General features: G+C 59.0%; 1 protein-coding gene across 1 annotated transcript in view; it reads right to left on the bottom strand.

Annotated features, from left to right (window-relative positions):
* The window catches only part of LOC140191553 (adenylate cyclase type 5-like), a 124112-nt gene extending 101718 nt beyond the window's left edge, over positions 1–22394 (bottom strand). Inside the window, 6 exon segments of the mRNA XM_072249028.1 lie at positions 17838–17920; positions 17922–17997; positions 19316–19443; positions 20346–20457; positions 20876–20997; positions 22245–22394. Of these exon segments, the coding sequence (XP_072105129.1) occupies positions 17838–17920; positions 17922–17997; positions 19316–19443; positions 20346–20457; positions 20876–20997; positions 22245–22394 (671 nt within the window).
* Positions 22395–23832: the final 1438 nt, after the last annotated feature.

The following is a 23832-nucleotide window of genomic DNA, read 5'->3' as shown; positions in this document are numbered from 1 at the left end:
CCGGTGTGGGTCTGGCCCGGGGATAGGGAGATGGGAACTGTGCACGGTGCTCCCGGTGTGGTTCTGGCCCAGGGAGAGGGAGATGGGAACTGTGCACGGTGCTCCCGGTGTGGGTCTGGCCCGGGGATAGGGAGATGAGAACTGTGCACGGTGCTCCCGGTGTGGGTCTGACCCAGGGACCGGGATATGGGAACTGTGCACGGTGCCCCCGGTGTGGGTCTGACCCAGGGATAGGGAGATGGGAACTGTGCACGGTGTTTCTGGTGTGGGTCTGAACCAGGGATAGGGAGATGGAAACTGTGCGCGATGCTCCTGGTGTGGGTCTGACCCAGGGATAGGGAGATGGGAACTGTGCACGGTGCTCCCGGAGTGGTTCTGGCCCAGGGACCAGGATATGGGAACTGTGCACGGTGCCCCCGGTGTGGGTCTGACCCAGGGATAGGGAGATGGGAACTGTGCACGGTGTTTCCGGTGTGGGTCTGAACCAGGGATAGGGAGATGGGAACTGTGCGCGATGCTCCTGGTGTGGGTCTGACCCAGGGATAGGGAGATGGGAACTGTGCACGGTGCTCCCGGTGTGGGTCTGACCCAGAGATAGGGATACGGGAACTGTGCACGGTGCTCCCGGTGTGGGTCTGGAACAGGGATAGTGAGATGGGAACTGTGCACGGTGTTCCCGGTGTGGGTCTGGCGCAGGGAGAGGGAGACCGGAAATGTGCACGGTGCTCCCGGTGTGGGTCTGGCCCAGGGATAGAGAGACGGGAACTGTGCACGATGCTCCCGGTGTGGGTCTGACCTAGAGATAGCGAGACGGGAACTGTGCACGGTGTTCCCGGTGTGGGTCTGACCCAGGGATAGGGAGATGGGAACTGTGCACGGTGATCCAGCTGTGGATGTGATCCAGGGATAGGGAGATGGGAACTCTGCATGGTGCTCCCAGTGTGGTTCTGACCCAGGATGTGTGGTGACAGGAACTGTGCACGGTGCTCCCGGTGTGGGTATGGCCCGGGGATAGGGAGATGGGAACTGTGCACGGTGCTCCCGGTGTGGGTCTGACCCAGGGACAGGGAGTTGAGAACTGTGCACGGTGCTCCCAGTGTGGGTCAGGCCCAGGGATAGGGAGACAGGAAGTGTGCACGGTGCTCCTGGTGTGGGACTGGACCAGGGATTGGGAGATCGGAACTGTGCACGGTGCTCCCGGTGAAGGTCTGACCCAGGGATTGGGAAATGGGAACTGTGCACGGTGCTCCTGGTGTGGCTCTGGCCCAGGGATAGGGAGACGGGAACTGTGCACGGTGCTCCCGGTGTGGGTCTGACCAGGGAGAGGGAGACGGGAACTGTGCACGCTTCTCCCGGTGTGGGTCCGACTGAGGGATAGGTAGATGGGAACTGTGCACGGTGCTCCCTGTGTGGGTCTGACTGAGGGAAAGGTAGACGGGAACTGTGCACGGTGGTCCCGGTGTGGGTCTGGACCAGGAGTAGGGATACTGGAACTGTGCACGGTGCTCCCGGTGTGAGTCTGACTCAGGTATAGCGAGACGGGAACTGTGCACAGTACTCCCGGTGTGGGTCTGACCCAGGGACAGGGAGATGGGAACTGTGCATGGTGCTCCAGGTGTAGGTCTGGCCCAGGGATAGGGAGATGGGAACTGTGCACGGTGCTCCCGGTGTGGGTCTGGCCCGGGGATAGGGAGATGGGAACTGTGCACGGTGCTCCCGGTGTGGGTCTGACCCAGGGACAGTGAGTTGGGAACTGTGCACGGTGCTCCCGGTGTGGGGCTGGCCCAGGAATAGGGAGATGAGAACTGTGCACAGTGCTCCTTGTGTGGGTCTGGAGCAGGCATTGGGAGATTGGAACTGGGCACGGTGCTCCCGGTGAAGGTCTGACCCAGGGATTGGGAAATGGGAAATGTGCACGGTGCTCCTGGTGTGGGTCTGGCCCAGGGATAGGGAGACAGGAAGTGTGCACGGTGCTCCTGGTGTGGGTCTGGCCCAGGGATAGGGAGACGGGAACTGTGCACGGTGCTCCTGGTGTGGATCTGACCCAGGGAGAGGGAGACGGGAACTGTGCACGGTTCTCCCGGTGTGGGTCTGACTGAAGGATAGGTAGATGGGAACTGTGCACGGTGCTCCCGGTGTGGGTCTGACCCAGAGATAGGGATATGGGAACTATGCACAGTACTCCCGGTGTGGGTCTGGCCCGGGGATAGGGAGATGGGAACTGTGCACGGTGCTCCCGGTGTGGATCTGACCCAGGGAGAGGGAGACGGGAACTGTGCACGGTTCTCCCGGTGTGGGTCTGACTGAAGGATAGGTAGATGGGAACTGTGCACGGTGCTCCCGGTGTGGGTCTGACCCAGAGATAGGGATATGGGAACTATGCACAGTACTCCCGGTGTGGGTCTGGCCCGGGGATAGGGAGATGGGAACTGTGCACGGTGCTCCCGGTGTGGTTCTGGCCCAGGGAGAGGGAGATGGGAACTGTGCACGGTGCTCCCGGTGTGGGTCTGGCCCGGGGATAGGGAGATGAGAACTGTGCACGGTGCTCCCGGTGTGGGTCTGACCCAGGGACCGGGATATGGGAACTGTGCACGGTGCCCCCGGTGTGGGTCTGACCCAGGGATAGGGAGATGGGAACTGTGCACGGTGTTTCTGGTGTGGGTCTGAACCAGGGATAGGGAGATGGGAACTGTGCGCGATGCTCCTGGTGTGGGTCTGACCCAGGGATAGGGAGATGGGAACTGTGCACGGTGCTCCCGGAGTGGTTCTGGCCCAGGGACCAGGATATGGGAACTGTGCACGGTGCCCCCGGTGTGGGTCTGACCCAGGGATAGGGAGATGGGAACTGTGCACGGTGTTTCCGGTGTGGGTCTGAACCAGGGATAGGGAGATGGGAACTGTGCGCGATGCTCCTGGTGTGGGTCTGACCCAGGGATAGGGAGATGGGAACTGTGCACGGTGCTCCCGGTGTGGGTCTGACCCAGAGATAGGGATACGGGAACTGTGCACGGTGCTCCCGGTGTGGGTCTGGAACAGGGATGGTGAGATGGGAACTGTGCACGGTGTTCCCGGTGTGGGTCTGGCCCAGGGAGAGGGAGACCGGAAATGTGCACGGTGCTCCCGGTGTGGGTCTGACCTAGAGATAGCGAGACGGGAACTGTGCACGGTGCTCCCAGTGTGGGTTAGGCCCAGGGATAGGGAGACAGGAAGTGTGCACGGTGCTCCTGGTGTGGGTCTGGCCCAGGGATAGGGAGACGGGAACTGTGCACGGTGCTCCCGGTGTGGATCTGACCCAGGGAGAGGGAGACGGGAACTGTGCACGGATCTCCCGGTGTGGGTCTGACTGAAGGATAGGTAGATGGGAACTGTGCACGGTGATCCTGCTGTGGCTCTGACCCAGCGATAGGGAGATGGGAACCGTACACGGTGCTCCCGGTGTGGGTCTGACTGAGGGAAAGGTAGACGGGAACTGTGCACGCTGCTCCCGGTGTGGGTCTGACTGAGGGAAAGGTAGACGGGAACTCTGCACGCTGCTCCCGGTGTGGGTCTGGCCCAGGGATAGGGAGATGGGAACTGTGCACGGTGCTCCCGGTGTGGGTCTGACCCAGGGAGAGGGAGACGGGAACTGTGCACGCTTCTCCCGGTGTGGGTGCGACTGAGGGATAGGTAGATGGGAAGTGTGCACGGTGCTCCCTGTGTGGGTCTGACTGAGGGAAAGGTAGACGGGAACTGTGCACGGTGGTCCCGGTGTGGGTCTGGACCACGAGTAGGGATACTGGAACTGTGCACGGTGCTCCCGGTGTGAGTCTGACTCAGGTATAGCGAGACGGGAACTGTGCACAGTACTCCCGGTGTGGGTCTGACCCAGGGACAGGGAGATGGGAACTGTGCATGGTGCTCCAGGTGTAGGTCTGGCCCAGGGATAGGGAGATGGGAACTGTGCACGGTGCTCCCGGTGTGGGTCTGGCCCGGGGATAGGGAGATGGGAACTGTGCACGGTGCTCCCGGTGTGGGTCTGACCCAGGGACAGTGAGTTGGGAACTGTGCACGGTGCTCCGGTGTGGGGCTGGCCCAGGAATAGGGAGATGAGAACTGTGCACAGTGCTCCTTGTGTGGGACTGGACCAGGGATTGGGAGATCGGAACTGTGCACGGTGCTCCCGGTGAAGGTCTGACCCAGGGATTGGGAAATGGGAACTGTGCACGGTGCTCCTGGTGTGGCTCTGGCCCAGGGATAGGGAGACGGGAACTGTGCACGGTGCTCCCGGTGAAGGTCTGACCCAGGGATTGGGAAATGGGAAATGTGCACGGTGCTCCTGGTGTGGGTCTGGACCAGGGATAGGGAGATGGGAACTGTGCACGGTGCTCCTGGTGTGGGACTGGACCAGGGATTGGGAGATCGGAACTGTGCACGGTGCTCCCGGTGAAGGTCTGACCCAGGGATTGGGAAATGGGAACTGTGCACGGTGCTCCTGGTGTGGCTCTGGCCCAGGGATAGGGAGACGGGAACTGTGCACGGTGCTCCCGGTGTGGGTCTGACCCAGGGAGAGGGAGACGGGAACTGTGCACGCTTCTCCCGGTGTGGGTCCGACTGAGGGATAGGTAGATGGGAACTGTGCACGGTGCTCCCTGTGTGGGTCTGACTGAGGGAAAGGTAGACGGGAACTGTGCACGGTGGTCCCGGTGTGGGTCTGGACCAGGAGTAGGGATACTGGAACTGTGCACGGTGCTCCCGGTGTGAGTCTGACTCAGGTATAGCGAGACGGGAACTGTGCACGGTGCTCCCGGTGTGAGTCTGACTCAGGTATAGCGAGACGGGAACTGTGCACAGTACTCCCGGTGTGGGTCTGACCCAGGGACAGGTCGATGGGAACTGTGTATGGTGCTCCAGGTGTAGGTCTGGCCCAGGGATAGGGAGCTGGGAACTGTGCACGGTGCTCCCGGTGTGGGTCTGACCCAGGGACAGTGAGTTGGGAACTGTGCACGGTGCTCCCGGTGTGGGGCTGGCCCAGGAATAGGGAGATGAGAACTGTGCACAGTGCTCCTTGTGTGGGTCTGGAGCAGGCATTGGGAGATTGGAACTGTGCACGGTGCTCCCGGTGAAGGTCTGACCCAGGGATTGGGAAATGGGAAATGTGCACGGTGCTCCGGGTGTGGGTCTGGACCAGGGATAGGGAGATGGGAACTGTGCACGGTGCTCCTGGTGTGCGACTGGACCAGGGATTGGGAGATCGGAACTGTGCACGGTGCTCCCGGTGAAGGTCTGACCCAGGGATTGGGAAATGGGAACTGTGCACGGTGCTCCTGGTGTGGCTCTGGCCCAGGGATAGGGAGATGGGAACTGTGCACGGTGCTCCCGGTGTGGGTCTGACCCAGGGAGAGGGAGACGGGAACTGTGCACGGTGCTCCCGGTGTGGGTCTGGCCCGGGGATAGGGAGATGGGAACTGTGCACGGTGCTCCCGGTGTGGGTCTGGCCCAGGGATAGGGAGATGGGAACTGTGCATGGTGCTCCCAGTGTGGTTCTGACCCAGGACGTGTGGTGACAGGAAATGTGCAAGGTGCTCCCGGTGTGGGTCTGAGCCAGGGATAGGGAGATGGGAACTGTGCACGGTGTTTCCGGTGTGGGTCTGAACCAGGGATAGGGAGATGGGAACTGTGCGCGATGCTCCCGAAGTGGGTCTGACGCAGGGATAGGGAGACGGGAACTGTGCACGCTGCTCCTGTTGTGGGTCTGACCCAGGAATAGGGAAATGGGAACTTTGCACGGTGCTCCTGATGTTTGTCTGACCCAGGAGTCGGGATACTGGAACTGTGCACGGTGCTCCCGGTGAAAGTCTGACTCAGGTATAGGGAGACGGGAACTGTGCACGGTACTCCCGGTGTGCGTCTGACCAAGGGACAGGGAGATGGGAACTGTGCACGGTTCTCCCGGTGTGGGTCTGACCCAGGGATACGGAGACGGAAACTGTGCACGGTGCTCCCGGTGTGGGTCTGACCCAGGGATAGGGAGATGGGAACTGTGCACTGTGTTTCCGGTGTGGGTCTGAACCAGGGATAGGGAGATGGGAACTGTGCGCGATGCTCCCGGTGTGGGTCTGACCCAGGGATTGGGAAATGGGAACTGTGCACGGTGCTCCCGGTGTGGGTCTGGCCCAGGGATAGGGAGACGGGAACTGTGCACGGTGTTCCCGGTGTGGGTCTGACCCAGGGATAGGGAGATGGGAACTGTGCACGGTGATCCAGCTGTGGATGTGATCCAGGGATAGGGAGATGGGAACTCTGCATGGTGCTCCCAGTGTGGTTCTGACCCAGGATGTGTGGTGACAGGAACTGTGCACGGTGCTCCCGGTGTGGGTATGGCCCGGGGATAGGGAGATGGGAACTGTGCACGGTGCTCCCGGTGTGGGTCTGACCCAGGGACAGGGAGTTGGGAACTGTGCACGGTGCTCCCAGTGTGGGTCAGGCCCAGGGATAGGGAGACAGAAAGTGTGCACGGTGCTCCTGGTGTGGGACTGGACCAGGGATTGGGAGATCGGAACTGTGCACGGTGCTCCCGGTGAATGTCTGACCCAGGGATTGGGAAATGGGAACTGTGCACGGTGCTCCTGGTGTGGCTCTGGCCCAGGGATAGGGAGACGGGAACTGTGCACGGTGCTCCCGGTGTGGGTCTGACCAGGGAGAGGGAGACGGGAACTGTGCACGCTTCTCTCGGTGTGGGTCCGACTGAGGGATAGGTAGATGGGAACTGTGCACGGTGCTCCCTGTGTGGGTCTGACTGAGGGAAAGGTAAACGGGAACTGTGCACGGTGGTCCCGGTGTGGGTCTGGACCAGGAGTAGGGATACTGGAACTGTGCACGGTGCTCCCGGTGTGAGTCTGACTCAGGTATAGCGAGACGGGAACTGTGCACAGTACTCCCGGTGTGGGTCTGACCCAGGGACAGGGAGATGGGAACTGTGCACGGTGCTCCAGGTGTAGGTCTGGCCCAGGGATAGGGAGATGGGAACTGTGCACGGTGCTCCCGGTGTGGGTCTGGCCCGGGGATAGGGAGATGGGAACTGTGCACGGTGCTCCCGGTGTGGGTCTGACCCAGGGACAGTGAGTTGGGAACTGTGCACGGTGCTCCTGGTGTGGGTCTGGCCCAGGGATAGGGAGACAGGAAGTGTGCACGGTGCTCCTGGTGTGGGTCTGGCCCAGGGATAGGGAGACGGGAACTGTGCACGGTGCTCCCGGTGTGGATCTGACCCAGGGAGAGGGAGACGGGAACTGTGCACGGTTTTCCCGGTGTGGGTCTGACTGAAGGATAGGTAGATGGGAACTGTGCACGGTGCTCCCGGTGTGGGTCTAACCCAGAGATAGGGATATGGGAACTATGCACAGTACTCCCGGTGTGGGTCTGGCCCGGGGATAGGGAGATGGGAACTGTGCACGGTGCTCCCGGTGTGGTTCTGGCCCAGGGAGAGGGAGATGGGAACTGTGCACGGTGCTCCCGGTGTGGGACTGGACCAGGGATTGGGAGATCGGAACTGTGCACGGTGCTCCCGGTGAAGGTCTGACCCAGGGATTGGGAAATGGGAAACGTGCACGGTGCTCCCGGTGAAGGTCTGACCCAGGGATTGGGAAATGGGAACTGTGCACGGTGCTCCTGGTGTGGCTCTGGCCCAGGGATAGGGAGACGGGAACCGTGCACGGTGCTCCCGGTGTGGGTCTGACCCAGGGAGAGGGAGACGGGAACTGTGCACGCTGCTCCTGTTGTGGGTCTGACCCAGGAATAGGGAAATGGGAACTTTGCACGGTGCTCCTGATGTTTGTCTGACCCAGGAGTCGGGATACTGGAACTGTGCACGGTGCTCCCGGTGAAAGTCTGACTCAGGTATAGGGAGACGGGAACTGTGCACGGTACTCCCGGTGTGCGTCTGACCAAGGGACAGGGAGATGGGAACTGTGCACGGTTCTCCCGGTGTGGGTCTGACCCAGGGATACGGAGACGGAAACTGTGTACGGTGCTCCCGGTGTGGGTCTGACCCAGGGATAGGGAGATGGGAACTGTGCACTGTGTTTCCGGTGTGGGTCTGAACCAGGGATAGGGAGATGGGAACTGTGCGCGATGCTCCCGGCGTGGGTCTGACCCAGGGATTGGGAAATGGGAACTGTGCACGGTGCTCCCGGTGTGGGTCTGGCCCAGGGATAGGGAGACGGGAACTGTGCACGGTGTTCCCGGTGTGGGTCTGACCCAGGGATAGGGAGATGGGAACTGTGCACGGTGATCCAGCTGTGGATGTGATCCAGGGATAGGGAGATGGGAACTCTGCATGGTGCTCCCAGTGTGGTTCTGACCCAGGATGTGTGGAGACAGGAACTGTGCACGGTGCTCCCGGTGTGGGTATGGCCCGGGGATAGGGAGATGGGAACTGTGCACGGTGCTCCCGGTGTGGGTCTGACCCAGGGACAGGGAGTTGGGAACTGTGCACGGTGCTCCCAGTGTGGGTCAGGCCCAGGGATAGGGAGACAGGAAGTGTGCACGGTGCTCCTGGTGTGGGTCTGGCCCAGGGATAGGGAGACGGGAACTGTGCACGGTGCTCCCGGTGTGGATCTGACCCAGGGAGAGGGAGACGGGAACTGTGCACGGATCTCCCGGTGTGAGTCTGACTGAAGGATAGGTAGATGGGAACTGTGCACGGTGATCCTGCTGTGGCTCTGACCCAGCGATAGGGAGATGGGAACTGTGCACGGTGCTCCCGGTGTGGGTCTGACTGAGGGAAAGGTAGACGGGAACTGTGCACGCTGCTCCCGGTGTGGGTCTGACTGAGGGAAAGGTAGACGGGAACTCTGCACGCTGCTCCCGGTGTGGGTCTGGCCCAGGGATAGGGAGATGGGAACTGTGCACGGTGCACCCGCTGAGGGTCTGACCCAGAGATAGGGGTACGGGAACTATGCACTAGTAATCCCGGTGTGGGTCTAGCCCAGGGATACGGAGACGGGAACTGTGCACGGTGCTCCCAGTTTGGGTTTGGACCAGGGATAGGGAGATGGGAACGGTGCACGGTGCTCCCGAAGTGGGTCTGACGCAGGGATAGGGAGACGGGAACTGTGCACGCTGCTCCTGTTGTGGGTCTGACCCAGGGATAGGGAGATGGGAACTGTGCACGGTACTCCCGAAGTGTGTCTGACGCAGGGATAGGGAGACGGGAACTGTGCACGGTACTCCCGGTGTGGGTCTGGTGCAGTGATAGGGAGACAGGAACTGTGCATGGTGCTCCTGGTGTGGCTCTGGCCCAGGGATAGGGAGACAGGAACTGTGCACGGTGCTCCCGGTGTGGGTCTGACCCAGGGAGAGGGAGACGGGAACTGTGCACGCTTCTCCCGGTGTGGGTGCGACTGAGGGATAGGTAGATGGGAAGTGTGCACGGTGCTCCCTGTGTGGGTCTGACTGAGGGAAAGGTAGACGGGAACTGTGCACGGTGGTCCCGGTGTGGGTCTGGTCCAGGAGTAGGGATACTGGAACTGTGCACGGTGTTCCCGGTGTGAGTCTGACTCAGGTATAGCGAGACGGGAACTGTGCACAGTACTCCCGGTGTGGGTCTGACCCAGGGACAGGGAGATGGGAACTGTGCATGGTGCTCCAGGTGTAGGTCTGGCCCAGGGATAGGGAGATGGGAACTGTGCACGGTGCTCCCGGTGTGGGTCTGGCCCGGGGATAGTGAGATGGGAACTGTGCACGGTGCTCCGGTGTGGGGCTGGCCCAGGAATAGGGAGATGAGAACTGTGCACAGTGCTCCTTGTGTGGGTCTGGAGCAGGCATTGGGAGATTGGAACTGTGCACGGTGCTCCCGGTGAAGGTCTGACCCAGGGATTGGGAAATGGGAAATGTGCACGGTGCTCCTGGTGTGGGTCTGGACCAGGGATAGGGAGATGGGAACTGTGCACGGTGCTCCTGGTGTGGGACTGGACCAGGGATTGGGAGATCGGAACTGTGCACGGTGCTCCCGGTGAAGGTCTGACCCAGGGATTGGGAAATGGGAACTGTGCACGGTGCTCCTGGTGTGGCTCTGGCCCAGGGATAGGGAGACGGGAACTGTGCACGGTGCTCCCGGTGTGGGTCTGACCCAGGGAGAGGGAGACGGGAACTGTGCACGCTTCTCCCGGTGTGGGTCCGACTGAGGGATAGGTAGATGGGAACTGTGCACGGTGCTCCTGTGTGGGTCTGACTGAGGAAAGGTAGACGGGAACTGTGCACGGTGGTCCCCGGTGTGGGTCTGGACCAGGAGTAGGGATACTGGAACTGTGCACGGTGCTCCCGGTGTGAGTCTGACTCAGGTATAGCGAGACGGGAACTGTGCACAGTACTCCCGGTGTGGGTCTGACCCAGGGACAGGGAGATGGGAACTGTGCATGGTGCTCCAGGTGTAGGTCCTGGCCCAGGGATAGGGAGATGGGAACTGTGCACGGTGCTCCCGGTGTGGGTCTGGCCCGGGGATAGGGAGATGGGAACTGTGCACGGTGCTCCCGGTGTGGGTCTGACCCAGGGACAGTGAGTTGGGAACTGTGCACGGTGCTCCCGGTGTGGGGCTGGCCCAGGAATAGGGAGATGAGAACTGTGCACAGTGCTCCTTGTGTGGGTCTGAGCAGGCATTGGGAGATTGGAACTGTGCACGGTGCTCCCGGTGAAGGTCTGACCCAGGGATTGGGAAATGGGAAATGTGCACGGTGCTCCTGGTGTGGGTCTGGACCAGGATAGGGAGATGGGAACTGTGCACGGTGCTCCTGGTGTGGGACTGGACCAGGGATTGGGAGATCGGAACTGTGCACGGTGCTCCCGGTGAAGGTCTGACCCAGGGATTGGGAAATGGGAACTGTGCACGGTGCTCCTGGTGTGGCTCTGGCCCAGGGATAGGGAGACGGGAACTGTGCACGGTGCTCCCGGTGTGGGTCTGACCCAGGGAGAGGGAGACGGGAACTGTGCACGCTTCTCCCGGTGTGGGTCTGACCCAGGGACAGGAAGATGGGAACTGTGCATGGTGCTCCAGGTGTAGGTCTGGCCCATGGATAGGGAGATGGGAACTGTGCACGGTGCTCCCGGTGTGGTCTGGCCCGGGGATAGGGAGATGGGAACTGTGCACGATGCTCCCGGTGTGGGTCTGACCCAGGGACAGTGAGTTGGGAACTGTGCACGGTGCTCCCGGTGTGGGGCTCTCCCAGGAATAGGGAGATGAGAACTGTGCACAGTGCTCCTTGTGTGGGTCTGGAGCAGGCATTGGGAGATTGGAACTGTGCACGGTGCTCCCCGGTGAAGGTCTGACCCAGGGATTGGGAAATGGGAAATGTGCACGGTGCTCCTGGTGTGGGTCTTGTCCAGGGATAGGGAGATGGAACTGTGCACGGTGCTCCTGGTGTGGGACTGGACCAGGGATTGGGAGATCGGAACTATGCACGGTGCTCCCGGTGAAAGTCTGACCCAGGGATTGGGAAATGGGAACTGTGCACGGTGCTCCCGGTGTGGGTCTGGCCCAGGGATAGGGAGTTGGAACTGTGCATGGTGCTCCAGTGTGGTTCTGACCCAGGACGTGTGGTGACAGGAAATGTGCAAGGTGCTCCCGGTGTGGGTCTGAGCCAGGGATAGGGAGATGGGAACTGTGCACGGTGTTTCCGGTGTGGGTCTGAACCAGGGATAGGGAGATGGGAACTGTGCGCGATGCTCCCGAAGTGGGTCTGACGCAGGGATAGGGAGACGGGAACTGTGCACGCTGCTCCTGTTGTGGGTCTGACCCAGGAATAGGGAAATGGGAACTTTGCACGGTGCTCCTGATGTTTGTCTGACCCAGGAGTCGGGATACTGGAACTGTGCACGGTGCTCCCGGTGAAAGTCTGACTCAGGTATAGGGAGACGGGAACTGTGCACGGTACTCCCGGTGTGCGTCCTGACCAAGGGACAGGGAGATGGGAACTGTGCACGGTTCTCCCGGTGTGGGTCTGACCCAGGAATACGGAGACGGAAACTGTGTACGGTGCTCCCGGTGGTGGGTCTGACCCAGGGATAGGGAGATGGGAACTGTGCACTGTGTTTCCGGTGTGGGTCTGAACCAGGGATAGGGAGATGGGAACTGTGCGCGATGCTCCCGGTGTGGGTCTGACCCAGGGATTGGGAAATGGGAACTGTGCACGGTGCTCCCGGTGTGGGTCTGGCCCAGGGATAGGGAGACGGGAACTGTGCACGGTGTTCCCGGTGTGGGTCTGACCCAGGGATAGGGAGATGGGAACTGTGCACGGTGATCCAGCTGTGGATGTGATCCAGGGATAGGGAGATGGGAACTCTGCATGGTGCTCCCAGTGTGGTTCTGACCCAGGATGTGTGGTGACAGGAACTGTGCACGGTGCTCCCGGTGTGGGTATGGCCCGGGGATAGGGAGATGGGAACTGTGCACGGTGCTCCCGGTGTGGGGTCTGACCCAGGGACAGGGAGTTGGGGAACTGTGCACGGTGCTCCCGGTGAGGGGCTGGCCCAGGGATAGGGAGATGAGAACTGTGCACAGTGCTCCTTGTGTGGGTCTGGAGCAGGCATTGGGAGATTGGAACTGTGCACGGTGCTCCCGGTTTGGGTTTGGACCAGGGATAGGGAGATGGGAACTGCGCACGGTGCTCCCGAAGTGTGTCTGACACAGGGATAGGGAGACGGGAACTGTCCACGGTACTCCCGGTGTGGGTCAGACCCAGGGACAGGGAGATGGGATCTGTGCACGGTGCTCCCGGTGTGGGTCTGACCCAGGGAGAGGGAGATGAGAAGTGTGCATGGTGCTCCTGGTGTGGGTCTGACCCAGGGATAGGGAGATGGGGAACTGTGCACGGTGCTCCCGGTGTGGGTCTGGACCAGGGATAGGGAGATGGGAACTGTGCACGGTGGTCCCAGTGTGGGTCTGGACCAGGGATAGGGAGATGGGAACTGTGCACGGTGCTCCCGGTGTGGTTCTGGCCCAGGGATAGGGGAGATGGGAACTGTGCACGGTGCTCCTGGTGTGGGTCTGGACCGGGGATAGGGAGATGGGAACTGTGCACGGTGCTCCTGGTGTGGGACTGGACCAGGAATTGGGAGATCGGAACTGTGCACGGTGCTCCCGGTGAAGGTCTGACCCAGGGATTGGGAAATGGAACTGTGCTAATGTGCTCCCGGTGTGGGTCTGACCAGGGATAGGGAGATGGGAACTGTGCATGGTGATCCAGCTGTGGCTGTGATCCAGGGATAGGGAGATGGGAACTGTGCACGGTGCTCCCTGTGTGGGTCTGACTGAGGGAAAGGTAGATGGGAACTGTGCGTGGTGCTCCCGGTGTGGGGTCTGACCCAGGAACAGGGAGATTGGAACTGTGCACGGTGCTCCCGGTGTGGGTCAGACCCAGGGATAGGGAGATCTCACTGTGTGCACGGTGCTCCTGGTGTAGGTCTGACCCAGGGATAGGGAAGATGGGAACTGTGCACGGTGCTCCCGGTGTGGGACTGACCCAGGGACAGGGAGACGGGAACTGTGCACGGTGCTCCCGGCGTGGGTCTGGCCCAGGGAGAGGGAGACGGGAACTGTACACGGTGCTCCCGGTGTGGGTCTGACCTAGAGATAGCGAGATGGTAACTGTGCATGGTTCTCCCGGTGTGGGTCTGTCCCAGGGATAGGGAGACGGGAACTGTGCATGGTGCTCCGGGTGTGGGTCTGACTGAGGGAAAGGTAGACGGGAACTGTGCACGCAGCTCCCGGTGTTGGTCTGACCCAGTGAGAGTGAGACGGGAAGTATGCCGCTGCTGCCGGTGTGGGTCTGGCCCAGGGACAGGGAGACGGGAATTGTGCACGGTGCTCACGGTGTGGGTCTGGCCCAGGGATAGAGAGACGGGAACTGTGCACGGTGCTCCCGGTGTGGGTCTGGCCCAGGGATAGGGAGACAGGAAGTGTGCACGGTGCTCCTGGTGTGGGTCTGGCCCAGGGATAGGGAGACAGGAACTGTGCACGGTGCTCCCGGTGTGGGTCTGACCCAGGGAGAGGGAGACGGGAACTGTGCACGGTTCTCCCGGTGTGGGTCTGACTGAGGGATAGGTAGATGGGAACTGTGCATTGTGATCATGCTGTGGCTCTGACCCAGGGATAGGGAGATGGGAACTGTGCACGGTGCTCCCGGTGTGGGGTCTGACTGAGGGAAAGGCAGACGGGGAACTCTGCACGCTGCTCCCGGTGTTGGTCTGACCCAGTGAGAGTGAGACGGGAAGCATGCACGCTGCTCCCGGTGTGGATCTGGCCAGGGACAGGGAGACAGGAAGTGTGCACGGTGCCCACGGTGTAGGGTCTGGCCCAGGGATAGGGAGATGGGAACTGTGCACGGTGCGGGTCTGACCTAGAGATAGCGAGACGGGAACTGTGCACGGTGCTCCCAGTTTTGGGTCTGGCCCAGGAATACGGAGACGGGAACTGTGCACGGTGCTCCCGGTTTGGGTTTGGACCAGGGATAGGGAGATGGTAACAGTGCACGGTGCTCCCGAAGTGTGTCTGACGCAGGGATAGGGAGACGGGAACTGTGCACGGTACTCCCGGTGTGGGTCTGACCCAGGGACAGGAGATGGGATCTGTGCACGGTGCTCCCGGTGAAGGTCTGACCCAGGGATAGGAAGATGGGAATTGTGCACAGTGCTCCCGGTGTGGTTCTGACCCAGGGACAGGGAGATGGAACTGTGCACGGTGCTCCCGGTCTGGGTCTGACCCAGGGAGAGGGAGATGGGAAGTATGCATGGTGCTCCCGGTGTGGGTCTGACCCAGGATGTGTGGTGACAGGAATTGTGCACGGTTCTCGCGGTGTGGGTCTGACCCAAGGATAGGGAGATGGGAACTGTGCACGTGTTTCCGGTGTGGGTCTGAACCAGGGATAGGGAGATGGGAACTGTGCGCGATGGTCCCGGTGTGGGTCTGACCCAGGGATAGCGAGATGGGAACTGTGCACGGTGTTCCCGGTGTGGGTCTGGCCCAGGAATAGGGAGGTGGGAACTGTGCACGGTGCTCCCGGTGTGGGTCGGGACCAGGGATAGGGAGACTGGAACTGTGCACGGTGCTCCCGGTGTGGGTCTGGAACAGGTATAGGGATACGGAAACTGTGCACGGTGCTCCCGGTGTGGGTCTGACCCAGGGATAGGGAGATGGGAACTGTGCACTGTGTTTCCGGTGTGGGTCTGAACCAGGGATAGGGGATGGGAACTGTGCACGATGCTCCGGTGTGGGTCTGACCCAGGGATAGCGAGATGGGAACTGTGCACGGTGCTCCCGGTGTGGTTCTGGCCCAGGGATAGGGAGATGGGAACTGTGCACGGTGCTCCCGGTGTGGGTCTGGCCCGGGGATAGGGAGATGGGAACTGTGCACGGTGCTCCCGGTGTGGGTCTGACCTAGAGATAGCGAGATGGTAACTGTGCACGGTTCTCCCGGTGTGGGTCTGTCCCAGGATAGAGAGATGGGAACTTTGCACGGTGCTCCCGGTGTGGGTCGGGACCAGGGATAGGGAGACTGGAACTGTGCACGGTGCTCCCGGTGTGGGTCTGGAACAGGGATAGGGAGATGAGAACTGTGCATGGTGCTCCTGGTGTGGGTCTGACCCAGGTACAGGGATACGGAAACTGTGCACGGTGCTCCCGGTGTGGGGTCGGGACCAGGGATAGGGAGACTGGAACTGTGCACGGTGCTCCCGGTGTGGGTCTGGAACAGGGATAGGGAGATCAGAACTGTGCACGGTGCTCCTGGTGTGGGTCTGACCCAGGTATAGGGATACGGAAACTGTGCACGGTGCTCCCGGTGTGGGTCTGACCCAGGGATAGGGAGATGGAACTGTGCACTGTGTTTCCGGTGTGGGTCTGAACCAGGGATAGGGAGATGGGAACTGTGCACGATGCTCCCGGTGTGGGTCTGGCCCAGGGACAGGGAGACAGGATGTGTGCACGGTGCCCACGGTGTGGGTCTGGCCCAGGGATAGGGAGATGGGAACTGTGCACGGTGCACCGGTGTGGGTCTGACCTAGAGATAGCGAAACGGGAACTGTGCACGGTGCTCCCAGTGTGGGTCTGGCCCAGGAATACGGAGACGGGAACTGTGCACGGTGCTCCCGGTGTGGGTCTGGCCCAGGAATACGGAGACGGGAACTGTGCACGGTGCTCCCGGTTTGGGTCTGGACCAGGGATAGGGAGATGGGAACTGTACACGGTGGTCCCAGTGTGGGTCTGGACCAGGGATAGGGAGATGGGAACTGTGCACGGTGCTCCCGGAGTGGTTCTGGCCCAGGGAGAGGGAGATGGGAACTGTGCACGGTGCTCCCGGTGTGGGTCTGGCCCGGGGATAGGGAGATGGGAACTGTGCACGTTTCTCCCGGTGTGGGTCTGACCCAGGGACAGGGAGTTGGGAACTGTGCACGGTGCTCCCGGTGTGGGGCTGGCCCAGGGATAGGGAGATGAGAACTGTGCACAGTGCTCCTTGTGTGGGTCTGGAGCAGGCATTGGGAGATTGGAACTTTGGAACTGTGCACGGTGCTCCCGGTGAAGGTCTGACCCAGGGATTGGGAAATGGGAATTGTGCACGGTGCTCCTGGTGTGGGTGGACCGGGGATAGGGAGATGGGAACTCTGCACGGTGCTCTGGTCTGGGACTGGACCAGGGATTGGGAGATCGGAACTGTGCACGGTGCTCCCGGTGAAGGTCTGACCCTGGGATTGGGAAATGGAACTGTGCACGGTGCTCCAGGTGTGGGTCTGGCCCAGGTATAGGGAGATGGGAATTGTGCACGGTGTTCCCGGTGTGGGTCTGACCCAGGGATAGGGAGATGGGAACTGTGCACGGTGCTCCCGGTGTGGGTCTGGCCCAGGGAGAAGGAGACGGAACTGTGCACGGTGCTCCCGGTGTGGGGTCTGGCCCAGGGATAGGGAGAGGGGAACTGTGCACGGTGTTCCCGGTGTGGGTCTGACCCAGGATAGGGAGATGGGAACTGTGCATGGTGCTCCCGGTGTGGGTCTGGCCCACGGACAGGGAGATGGGAACTGTGCACGGTGTTCCCGGTGTGGGTCTGGACCAGGGATAGGGAGATGGGGACTGTGCACGGTGCTCCCGAAGTGGGTCTGACGCAGGGATAGGGAGATGGGAACTGTGCACGCTGCTCCTGTTGTGGGTCTGACCCAGGAATAGGGAGATGGGAACTTTGCACGGTGCTCCTGATGTTTGTCTGACCCAGGAGCAGGGATACTGGAACTGTGCACGGTGTTCCCGGTGAGAGTCTGACTCAGGTATAGGGAGACGGGAACTGTGCACGGTACTCTCGGTGTGGGTCTGACCCAGGGACAGGGAGATGGGAACTGTGCACGGTGCTCCCGGTGTGGGTCTGACCCAGGGATAGGGTAGATGGGAACTGTGCACAGTGCTCCCGGTGTGGGGCTGACCCAGGGACAGGGAGACGGAAACTGTGCACGGTGCTCCCGGTGTGGGTCTGGACCAGGGATAGGGAGATGGGAAGTGTGCACGGAGCTCCTGGTGTGGGTCTGACCCAGGGATAGGGAGACGGAAACTGTGTACGGTGCTCCCGGTGTGGGTCTGACCCAGGGATAGGGAGATGGGAACTGTGCACTGTGTTTCCGGTGTGGGTCTGAACCAGGGATAGGGAGATGGAAACTGTGCGCGATGCTCCCGGTGTGGGTCTGACCAGGGATAGGGAGATGGGAACTGTGCACAGTGCTTCTGGTGTGGGTCTGACCCAGGGATAGGGAGATGGAAATGTGAACGGTGCTCCTGATGTGGGTCTGACTCAGGGATAGGGAGATCTCCCCTGTGCATCTCCATGACTTACCCTGCTTTGCCCCCTGCCTCCATCTGATTGGCAAGTGTGACATCGTTGGACCAGACATCGAATTGCCATTTGCGGAGCCCCAGGGACACCGCAGTGAACCCTTCCACTGTGGATCCCCACACGCATGTTGACATTGACTCCCGTGACCTCCCGCACCAGCCTGTGAAAGAGGCAGAAGGTTCGGTGGTTTGGGGACTGTCTCACCCAGTTCTCTCCCCGCTGGCATGGGGCCACCTTGATTGCAATCCCCACTGCCCCTCTCCTCCCCCTGCCTGGCATTCCTCTTCCCCTCTCAACCCGCTGCCCTGCAACTCTCTCCAATTCTCTCATCTCCTTCTCTCTTTCTCACTCCCTCTTCCGTTCCCTTCCACCCTTTCTATCTTTGCGCTTCCTCCCTTTCTTCACCAAACTCTCTCACTATCCCTCTTCCACTCCCCAAACCCTGTTCGCCACCAGTCTTTCTCCCTGCTTTCTATGCCTGTCTCCCTCCTCCCTCTGTTTCCATTCCCTCTTCCATCTCTCACCCTTGAGCTCTCTCACTCTACCTATTTTCCTCTCTCTCTCTCCATTCCTTCTTACCACTCTCCTACCCTCCAGCACTCCTTTTCTCTCGTCCATCACCACCGTTGCACCCAGTTTTCCTCTCAGACCCTCCCACTCACTCAGTTTCTCCATCCATTCTCCTTCCCTCTCTCTCCAAGCCCTTCTTCGCCATCTCTCCGTCCCCTGCTCTCCCCTCCACTTTCACCATACCTTGTCCCGTTCCTCCCTCTCTCCCCTTGTCCATATCTCTCTCCCACCATCCCTCCCTTTCCCACCTCCCCACTCAGTTCCCAGTTGGAGATTCCACACTGTCTCCGGAGATCCAGCAGGCCAGGTAGCATCTCTAGGAAGAGGTACAGTCGGCGTTTCGGGCCGAGACCCTTCGTCAGGACTAACTGAAGGAAGAGACAAATTTCTTACTAGCTCTTCCTTTAGTTCGTCCTGACGAAGGGTCTCGGCCCGAAATGTCGACTGTATCTCTTCCTAGCGATGCTGCCTGGCCTGCTGCGTTCACCAGCAACTTTGATGTGAGTTGCTTGAATTTCCAGCATCTGCAGAATTCCGGAGATCTTGGGCTGGATTTCCTGCAGTTTTGTGGGAAAGCCGGGAACCTTGTGCTCAGGCTCTGCACACATAATCCCAACTCACACTTACACTTACTTACACACACACACACACACACACACACACACATCCCTAAACCGCCAGTCTTTGTACTCCTTCCCACCATCAGTGCGGTGGGAGGGGCGGCGAGGAGGGAGCGTTGCAATATGGATATGCGTTTTTATACACACACACACACAGAGAAATGAAACACAAGCACAGACACACAGGCAGAGGAAATCACACACACACACACACAGATAGACAACACACTCACAGACAACACAAACTGTCACTGACCCCTGGGCCGTGCCCACACTGGTTGTACTCACGATATGGCCTCAATCATGTCCATCCCCATCTCCACACAGCAGTGAGCATGATCGGCTCGAGCTTCAGGGAGCCCAGACACACAGTAGTAACAGTCACCCAAAATCTTAATCCTCAGACAGTGGTTCTCCTGAAGGGCAGGAGGCAAGGAGAAGGATTAGAGGGGGCGTGGAGAGAGGGGCTTACAACCCAATGGGCAGGAGGGTAGGACTGTTTGTATCACGGTCTGATACGGCAATTCAAACGCACAGGAATGTAAGAAGCTGCAGAGAGTCGTGGACTCAGCTCAATACATCACGGACACATCCCTCCCTCCCCACCATCGGTAGTGTCTACAGGAGGTGCTGTCTCAGGAAGGCAACGTCCATCATCAGAGATCCCCACCATCCGGGACATCCCATCTTCTCACAGCTCCCATCGGGCAGGAGGTATAGAAGCCTGAAGTCCCACACCACCAGGTTCAGGAACAGCTACTTCCCTTCAAACATTCAGAACCAACCAGCACAACCCTGATCACCACCTCAGTACAGCAACACTGTGACCACTCTGCACTATGATGGACTTGGTTTTTGTTCCATTTGTGTTTATCTTTGTAAAAATTGTTTGCAACTTATATTCTCCTTGTGAGTGCCACTAATGTGACGCTGTGTGCCTGTGATGCTGCTGGAAGCAAATTTTCCCATCAGCCCGTGCACACAGGGACTTGTATACGTGACAATAGAGGGAGGGAGGGATAGAGGGGTGGAGGGAAGGGGACTAATCAGGGTGGGCAGAGAGTGGATGCCTACCCCTCACCCAAACACACACCTGCAGATGGGGGAGTTCACAGTGTCCGATTAACACCCCCTCCCCCTCCCCACAACCTCACGTTGTTGGGAGGTGGAGGGAGATCCCCGAGATCACAGCAAGAACGTGCAGATTCCACATAGACAGAGAGAGAGTGCTAGAGGTGAGAGGATTGAACCCACTGTCCCGCGAGGTACCAGCCTCTCCCTACCCACGTTCCCACTCTCCCCTCGCTGCTATACTCACAGTTGCCAGCTTATCGAAGCGGGCGAAGAGCTCATTGAGGGTCATGACCAGCTCCTGAGCTGTGCACTGGGAGGCCAGTCTGGTGAAGCCCTCGATGTCAGCAAACAGGATGCTGCGGGGAGGGGGGGGGGCGAAGGTCAGTCAGGTCCTGAGGCCAGTGCCAGTTCTCCCCTCCCCACTCCCCCTCCTCCCACCTCAACCACAGGTTCGAAATGTGGGAGACTGACAGGGAGCCGGGGATGTCCCAATGCCAATTCTAGCCCATGTCTACCCCTCGCCCCTCCCCAACCCCACAGCTTGGAATGCAATGCAGGCAAGGTTGGGACCACAGGCCACAGGATGGGAAGGAGGAAGACCACGTAGTTATACCCTGGTGAAAACAGATAGAAACAATAAGGTGGGAATACTGAACAGGTACGTTGGCAGTGGAGTTGGTGAACAGTGGGGGAAAGAGGCAGGGAGGAGTGTGATGGAGGAGGAGAGTGAACGAGACAGGGAGAAAGGGAGAGGGGCCTGGGGCCAGGGCCAACCTGACGTTGTCATGCTTCTGGATGTAAATCTTGTGGAACATCATGTTCTCCTTCTTGCTGCTGATATCGGCCTTCATCTCCATTGCAACATGTCGGGGCAGGATGGAGAGGAGGAGGCGTTCCTGCAGGGCCGAGACAGAAGGGGCCAAGTCAGACATCTCCCAATCCAGGTGACTGGTTCCCAACACCAGGTCAGTTGTGTCTCAGCCCAGATGTCCGGCCCCACCACGTACCAAATGTGAATCGTTCCCTGACCCACTCCCACAGCCTGATCCCTCTGAACGCGTCACCTTCCCCTGACCCCGGCCAGTTGCTACCAAGTGTGGTATTTACTCCCTTCCATATAACCATCAGGAAAGTGGGGAGGATCAGCCATCTCCTTGAACCCCAACAGTCTACGTGGTGAGGACGCTCCTACAGTGCTGTCATAGACAGACATCCCTGGATTCAGATGGTGAAGGGACATTCGAAGTATTCAGGACAGTGTTGGTGGTGGTGGTGGGGATTTGTTCCCCTCATAATCACACCTGGGGAGAGGTATATGGGGCTTGGGAGGGGTCATCAGAATAGCCTTGGTGAGGTGACCACAGGTTTGGAGATAGTGCACTGAGTGCCTGTGAGTGCCCGTTTGAGTGGGATGCTTTTTCCCAGCTGGTGTTGAGCTCCTAGAAAATTGTTGGAGCCCGTTCATCCAGGCAAGTGGGGAGTGTTCCATCACACTCCTGACCGATAGACGATGGAGAGATAATGTAGTGGATGTGGAGTACATGGACTAACTCCACCCGGGAAAGTGGGGAGTGTTCCATCACACTCCTGACCTGTAAACAGTGGAGAGGTAATGAGGTGGATGTGGAATACATGGACTATCTCCACCTGGGCAAGTGGGGAGTGTTCCATCACACACCTGACCTGTAGACAGTGGAGAGGTAATGTGGTGGATGTGGAGTACATGGACTAACTACCCGGGGAAGTAGGGTGTGTTCCATCACACTCCTGACCTGCAGAGTGTGGCGAGATTTAAGGGTGTTAGAGGGTGATCCACTCACCACAGTATCCTGAGACCCTTACATTCGGTTCCACAAACATCAATGCTGATGGGGGCAGAAAGTACTATGGGGTACAGACAGGAGGAAGGACCACAACCAATTCCAAACACACTCTTCCCCATAGGGTTGGAGAGCAGTGGGGGGATGGGGAACTGGACAGAAGTGGGGAGGTGGTCATCCTAAGAGTAGATGGGGTGGAGAAAAAACCCCTTCCTCCCAGGACAGTGGCTGTGCGGAGTCGAAGCACAGCAGGTGGGCTGGAGGAGGAGGGAGCTGATGGGGGAAGCAAGGGCCGGAAGAAATTGGATGGAAAGCTCACATACCTGCTGCTGGTTCTCATGCTGGGAGTGCAGGCGTGCTTGAATACACGACCTGCTCTCACGGAACGCCTGCCGCTGCGACACCTCTACAGGGTACTGTGTGCACACGCCGACAATGTTGGTGCAGAGGAGGATCAGCAAGTTAGACAGCATCTGCAAGAAGTGGGTGGAAGGAGAAAGAGAGAGGCTGGGGTAAGGCTGAGGAACATTCACTGGCAAGTACAATAGCAAAGAAGGCCCCATATCCTGAATAAGCAGCAACTGCAAAGAGATACACAGTAACCCTCACCATCAATAAACAGTGATTCTGTACAGGTACACAGTGAGTGACCCTCACTCTGAATAAACAGTGACTCTGTACAGTTACACAGTGACCCTCACCCTGAATAAACAGTGACTCTGCACATAGACACAGTGACCCTCACCCTGGATAAACAGTGACTCTGTACAGTAAAACAGTGATCCTCACCCTGAATAGACAGTGACTCTGTACAGTTACACAGTGACCCTCACCCTGAATAAACAGTGACTCTGTACACTTACACAGTGAGTGACCCTCACCCTGAATAAACAGTGACCCTGTACAGTTACACAGAGACTCACCCTCACCCTGAATAAACGGTTACTCTGCACAGTTACACTGTGACCCTCACCCAGAATAAACAGTGACTCTGTACAGTTACACAGTGACCCTCACCCTGAATAAACAGTGACAATGTACAGTTACACAGTGAGCCTCACCCTGAATAAACAGTGACTCTGTACAGTTACACAGTGAGTGACCCTCACCCTGAATAAGCAGTGACTCTGTACAGTAACACAGTGACCCTCACCCTGAATAAACAGTGACTCTGTAAGTTATACAGTGACCCTAACCCTGAATAAACAGTGATTCTGTACACTTACACAGTGAGTGACTATCACCCTGAATAAACAGTGACTCTATAAAGTTACACAGTGAGTGACCTTCACCATGAATAAACAGTGACTCTGTACAGTTACACAGTAACCCTAACCCTGAATAAACAGTGACTCTGTACAGTTACACAGTGAGTGACCCTCACCCTGTATAAACAGTGACTCTGTACAGCTACACTGTGACCGTTACCATGACTAAAAAGTGACTCTGTACAGTTACACAGTGAGTGACCCTCACCCTGAATAAACACTGACTCTGAACAGTTACACAGTGAGTGACCCTCACTCAGAATAAACAGTGACTCTGTACAGTGACACAGTGAGTAACCCTCACTCTGAATAAACAGTGACTCCGTACAGTTCCACAGTGAGTGACCCTCACCCTGAATAAACAGTGACCCTGTACAGCTACACAGCGAGTGACCCTCACCCTGAATAAACAGTGGCTGTGTACAGTTACACAGTGACCCTCACCCTCAATAAAACAGTGACTCTGTACAGTTATACAGTGACCCTCACCCTGAATAAACAGTGAGTCTGTACAGTGGCACAGTGACCCTCACCCTGAATAAATAGTGACTCTGTACAGTTACACAGTGAGTGACCTTCACCCTGAATAAACACTGACTCTCTACAGTTACACAGTGACCCTCACACTGAATAAACAGGGACT

The sequence above is a fragment of the Mobula birostris genome, chromosome X (genome assembly GCF_030028105.1).
Source record: "Mobula birostris isolate sMobBir1 chromosome X, sMobBir1.hap1, whole genome shotgun sequence".
NCBI classification, from domain to species: Eukaryota; Metazoa; Chordata; class Chondrichthyes; order Myliobatiformes; family Myliobatidae; genus Mobula; species Mobula birostris.
The sequence above is the reverse complement of the archived record's forward strand: the minus strand, read 5'-3'. Positions and strand labels throughout refer to the sequence as shown.